At 42.1% G+C, this 6,534-nt stretch overlaps 1 protein-coding gene across 1 annotated transcript; it reads right to left on the reverse strand.

Moving 5' to 3' along the window:
* Positions 1-5,957: 5,957 nt before the first annotated feature.
* LOC102867747 (zinc finger protein 165-like) lies at positions 5,958-6,305 on the reverse strand. The gene has a single exon (XM_006879461.1). The coding sequence runs from the start codon at positions 6,303-6,305 to the stop codon at positions 5,958-5,960; it is 348 nt and encodes a 115-aa protein (XP_006879523.1).
* Positions 6,306-6,534: the final 229 nt, after the last annotated feature.

Consider the following 6,534-nt stretch of genomic DNA (forward strand, 5'->3'; position numbering starts at 1 on the left):
ATAGACTTGGGCTGATTACCTCGTCTGAACATATTGCCAGAATTTGCCTTTTAATGCAGTGATGGTTTTCTCATTTGGACTAGAAGGATTATTTCCAGCCAAAGCTAGAGTAGAAGGCATTGCAAAAGGTAGGGGGTCTGTGGTGGATGTAGGGAGGAAATAGTGAGTGACTCTTTCTAAGAGAGAATGTGTGTAGCGTGGGGCTTTGCTGGATGGGACTTGACTGAAACGAGGAAAATGTTTGGCCAGGCAAGAGCAGCAGAAGGGTAATTGGAGTCTTCACTGTGTAACTGGGAAGGAGAACTCAGCAGACTCCTACTCTGGTAGTTTAGTTTTGTGCACATGCAGTCTCGATTAATCAGGGTCCTTAAGGAAGCCTCCATTTCTATTTTTGTTCTTATCAACTGATATTGAGTTGATCCATAATTTGAGATGATGCCACACACACAATAGAATTGTTGTTGTTGAGTGCCTTGAGTGGAGCACACTCAGAGCGACCCTATGAACAAAAGGCCTGAAGTCTTTCTATAATTATGAACATTTATTAAAGTTCATAGAGTTTCCGGAAGCATTCTGTTGAGGAAGCGGATGCCACTCCTGCTTCTAATCAACTCAAGACTCAGTTCAAAATGGATTTGAAAAACAACAAAAACAAAACCCAGGCCAGTGCGCTAGGCTTTGATTGGCTCCAACAAAAGGCTCTGGGCCCTAATTAGGCTCAGAACCCTCCAATCCCAGCAGCTCACACAGGGTTGTGAGCAAAATCAGCCAACCTTTAGCCAAATCAAGGAGAACTCACCTCTTAAAATCCAACAGACACACATTCGCCTTCAACTGAAGTTGTTGTTGAACACAATAGAATCAGACTATTGCTTTCTAGAGAGTTTCATTGGTTTGTTTTCAGAACTCGATGACCCAGCCTTTCCTCCTAATCTATCTTAGTCTGGAAGGTTTGCTGAGACCTGCTGAGGACCACAACAGCATGCATGCATTCACAAATACACAAGTGGTGGCTGTGTTTGAGGTGCTTGCCTGGGAGTTGAACCCAGGTCTCCAACATGGAAGGTGGTATTTCTGCAGCAATTACTCCTTCTTTCATGTCTAGGAGAAAACAAACAAAAACACATATGCTTTAAGTCACATAGACCTAGGTTCTAAGCACATCCCAGCAAATAGTTTAAGTGCTATAAACTTCTACTTACTTACTTATAAAAAGAGATAGTTGTAAAGATTAAATAAGTATAACATATGTGAAATATAAATAACTGCATAACAACAAAATAAAAAATAATTAGCCCTCCAAAAAGAACTTCTAAGATCTGAGCTAGGATTGCTCTCATCTGAGCAGCTATATGTCAGAACAAGCTATCTAATATTCCTCAGCTATTATTTTCTTTCATGCAAAATTAGAAAATAATAATAATAAATATAATAATACCTCTTTTTTGTTTGTCATACCCTGGATGAGATGGGTTGATACAGTAATTGGGGCAACAGTGGTAGGTGTGTCAGAGTCAGTGAGACTGGCTCAAGATAGTGCTGCTGTACATAGAGTCACTATGGGTCAAAGGCAACTCAATGGCACATAACGACAAGAAAAAACAGTAATGACTGTTGTGGTTTATGTTGTCATGATGTTGAAAGTTATGCCACATTGATTTAGAATAACAGGGTCACCAATGGTGGACAGCTTTTAGGAGAAATTAGAAGGAGAATAAGATAGTTTAAGGAATAAAGAGTATTGAATATACCATGGACATCTAAAAAAGAGCACACATACCTGTCCTGGAGAAAGTACATCCAGAGGGAACCAGTCCTTGGAAAAAGCATCACACCTGGAAAGATAGAGAATTTGTAAAGGAAAAGAAGACCCTCAAACAGATGGATTGACATACAACTGCAACAATGGACTTGACCATGGTGGAGATCGTGACGATGGCACAGGAGAGGGCAGACAGTGTGGGTGACAGTCACCTCACTGGCACCGACCATCAACAAGGAAAAAACACCTTATGATCTACTTCTGAAAACTTACTAATGGCAATTCTGTGAATGAAAACAGAGTATATGCTTATATAGTGCTAAAAGTTGAGTCCCCAAGGTTGGAAGGTACTGAAAATACATAGAGACCACATCAATAGGTGTGAGTATGCTAATGATTGTGGAGTCGTCACAGGTTCAGACCATGTCCTGTCTACTTGTCCATGGAATCTCCAAGAGCCAGAACTGTCCTAAGAGTAGCTAACATTCTACAGGGTTATTTTTTTATGAGTAACTTAAAAATACACATATAAGCAATGAGAGCAGTGTTAACCACATAATAACTGACTGATGTATAACCAGTGTAATACTATCAAGCCTTTGATAACCTCAGCCATAGCCAGAAATGATGGAAATCCAGAGAAAATCTTAATAACAGCAGTTATCAACTTGAGTGCCTATTGTTTATGGTCTTTTCAGTCACTTCAGTCTCAGTATGCCTCTGAGAGCCAGACAATGTCGAAGGATGACAAGGAGAATTGATGTCTTTGAACTGTGGTGCTGGAGAAGAGTACTGACTATCCCACCGACTTCCGAAAGAACAAACAGATATGTCTTAGAGAAGGCAAAGCCAGTGTGCTCCTTGGAGGAAAATGTTGTCAGCCAAGGGAAAAGACAAAGACGGGGACACGCAGAAATGGAGGACAGCCCAGAAAGCGGGAAGTCAGGGGGCTAACAGCTGGAAGAAACGAAGTCCCTGGCATAGATGGTGGCACTTCATTTCACATACTTCTGGCATGTTGCTAGAAGAGGCTATTCCTTGAAGAGGGACACCATGCTTGGAAAGGTGGAGGGATGGTAAAAGAGAGAAAGACCCTCAACCGGATGGACTAACATGGTGATTTCAGCGATGGATGATTGCAGCAAAGTGTGTCAGAGATTGTGAGGTGGGCACAAGACAGGACATGGTTCAAGCTGGTTGTTTATAGAGTTACTGTGAGTCAGACTCGACTCTACAGCACCTAATAACAATAACAAAATCACTATCTATTAGTTACTATGCTAAGGAGTTTTAATATATTTCAATGTAATCTTCACAGGTACACAGTGAGCAGAGTTCTTACTCCGACTTTATGGATGAATAACCTGAGATATAGAGAAATTATGTCATTTATCTGGAACTGTTTTATTTTATTATTTTTTTTTTTTTAGTCTGTTGAGTCAGAATCGACTCAGAGCTGAGCCTCTGCAGGTTTTCAGAGGCAGTTAATCACATGAGAGATAATTACTCTTCTTTCTCCTGGAACAGCTGGTGGGTTTAAATCCTTTGGGTTGGCAGTACAAAGAGGTGACACGATTGAGATTGCAAACAGCAGACTGCTTTTTAAGTTATTTCTACTGCTTCATACACTGCTACAAAAGCAGACATGTAACTCTCTCACAAGAGGCACTAAGTTAGCACCAAGATGTAAGATAACAGATAATTTCAGAATAATTACATAAGACAGGGGAGCAAGTTTCTTGGCTTCACACACATGAAATGCAGGGCTACGTGTGAAGAGGACAAAAGAAAAGCCACAGATTTCATCAAAGTTGGACTCTATGTTATAATACTGGGTTAAATATAAACAGCATTTCAGACATTAAGAACAATACTTACAAGAGAACAGACTTCTTGAACCAAACTTCCACGGTACAACCTCCATCTTTGGTACTCAACAAAAAAATAAAGCTTTAAGTGAGTCATTTGGCCTCTCTGTGCCCTTTTCTGTAAAGTGGGAATAGAACCCTAATCCCTCATTCCAAGGGAGCTACCACTAAGGTGGCTTAGTGGTAGGGAGTTGGACTGTCAACCCAAAGGCACACAGTTCAAATCCATCAACTGTTCCATGACACAAAGATAGGTCGGTTTCCAACTCAATGGTATATAACAACAACATTCATGACAAAGATCTGGATAAATCATTTGCCTCACTTCAAAGAAATTTCTATTTAAGTGGTCTGGAATAAATATTAGGTATAGGTTTTTTTTAAATTTTTTTTTTCTTAGCAATTTTATTTTCTTTGGTGAAACTTTTCAAAACATGGGGTAATACATAAAGGCACCTGGCAATGGCTGCACAGAATTGTTGTTCTAGTCTCCTTTTTCTTAGCGCTGCATTCTCAGCATCACCTTCTAGATCCCTCGTCAGGCAAATGCCTTCCAACCTGTTGGACCGTGCATCATCTGGCACACCACTTACTCCTGGCTTGTCCTCACCAGGAAGGAAGGTCTGCCTCTTTTCTTTCTTTTCTGGCCCACAGTAAGCTGCCTAATGAGAGCAAACCTGAAGGATAGTTGGCCACATTTGCCCCCCTGGTTACAGTTCCACATTGTAAAACTGTTTACAATACCAAGGTCAATAAGAAAATATAGTAATCGATGCCACCATTTGAGAGAGCTCCTCCCAATTGCATATCTCTCACGTCTCTGGTCAAAGTAGTCCACTCCTCCCATGACTGTGTTGTATTCTGCAACTGCTCTTAGACAAGGGGTTACTGTGGTAGAACCATCTTTGTTCTTCCATTTGACAATAGTGATAGCCTGTGGATTATGAAACGTTGACAAAACTGTCACAGGCTTACTGTCCTGCCACTTTACTGCTGACACACATCCTTTTGTATGAAACTGTAATCCCCCACGCTGTAAATTATCCTTCCTCCTCAGCATGTCTGGTAGCCCCTTTCTAGTTGCTCCTACTGTGCCAGCTGCATACAGTCCCCTTTCATTCGTGCTTTTCATTAAGTGATAGGACGTAAAATAATTGTTGAAGGCGATGAGCCTACGGGAATGGTACTACGAATCACACAGTCTAAGTACAACATTTTCACCAGGTGAGAAAGATGAGCTATTGTCCACACCTTTTCCCCCCCCAATAAATATTAAACTGACTCTCAAAGCCAATTTGTGAATCAGCAAAGCACCAAACTTTGTACCCTCACTTGACAGGCTTTATAGGCATGTACTGTTTTACTGATGAACAGCCCTTGAATGGTACCATGCTTTTATCAATTGCCATGATACTTGACGGTATATATACTTCCTTTAGGCGATTACTGAGAGCATTGATGACTGGACGCAATTTGTGAAGTGGGTCATAGCCAGGTTCTCCTTTGGGTGCAGCTTTTGAATTGTCGTTGCAGGGGATGTTCTCAGTCAGTGTCTTGAATCTAGTTTTACTCATCAGGTCTGGAACTGAAATAATACTCAAGAGGGGGTCGCTAGACCAGTAATGCCGCAACTCTGGCAAGACATGTATACCCATCAGTATGTGCACAGCAATGAATGCCTTTATTTCCTCAACAGCGGTAGGCTGCCAGTTTTTGGTTGATCTTTTAATCTCTTGCCCTCTGTATCATCTGGTTTGCTCCTGGGTCGCATAAAGATTTGTCTGATCCTTAATTGTTTCCAAAATTTCTTCCGTAAATACAAACAAAAAATAATCTACCTGTGTGTCTGTATCAGTCAAGTCTGGGTAAACTTTGGCAGGTTGCTGAAGCGAGGTTGCTAGATTGTCAAAGTAAGACGCATCCTCGCACCATTCCTCTCCATTTCCTTCCTTATCACCATGAGCATCATCATCGGTTTCAACCCTTTCTTCTGTGACACCGACGGCTTCCTCATTTTCTACTACCGTATCGGTGTTGCTCCTTCCTTCAGAATGCGCTGTGGATCCCACAAGACAGGTAAGCTCCTGTGAGGTATCCTCGTCACACTCCTCCTCGGAGTCCTCCTCATTGTCAGGTAGAGAGAAAAGATAATCTAGAATTTCTTCATCCTTCTTAAAACAGGCCATCTCACAGTCTAGTAGGACCTGGGCTTGTGAAGATCCATAACGGTCTTTGGTCTCTAATGGCTGAAACTGGACATTAAGTGTTGGTCCTAGAGATGCCACCTTTCTTCTGACTATTTCTTGTCCAGGTCTAGGGGCTGACACCTAGAGTAATGTTTCATCAGTGCTTCTCTCCAAATCTTCTCGTATTGTCACCACCTCCTCTCCACTCTCTGGGTAATGTTCACATGCCCAGGCTTGGAACTCCTGAGGCCGGTTGGTCAGGAACTGCTCCAGCACCAGAAGCTCTAGGATCTGCTCCTTGGTGTGTGTCTCTGGCTGCAACCATTGTTGGCAGAGCTCTCTAAGCCGGCTTAGCGCCTCTCGGGGGCCTGGAGAATCCTGGTAGCAGAACTGCCTAAAAAGCTGGTGGGAGAGCTCCTGCCTGAGGGGATCACTTCTCTGTATGGAAGTGTCCTGTCTCCAAGTAAAATCTTCCTCTTCTACCTTCATTATCAGAAGACCATCATCTTCCTCTGGGGTCTAAAGGTTCTGAGTCACAGCTTTCCTTGTTCTTGCTTCCATGTCAGTTTAAAATGTATTATGGGAAAGTTCAATTCTGCTCTGAAAAGTGTCTTCTTCAGTTTTAGAAGCTCTCCGTGAAAATCACTTGGTTAGACATTGTCCTGCAGTGGTTTCCAAGAAAGTCTGAGCTCAGGGCTGGACTTGCTGCCTATTCAGC

Source organism: Elephantulus edwardii, unplaced genomic scaffold (assembly GCF_000299155.1).
Source record: "Elephantulus edwardii isolate Elephantulus edwardi_28Jun2011 unplaced genomic scaffold, EleEdw1.0 scaffold00003, whole genome shotgun sequence".
Classification (NCBI taxonomy): Eukaryota; Metazoa; Chordata; class Mammalia; order Macroscelidea; family Macroscelididae; genus Elephantulus; species Elephantulus edwardii.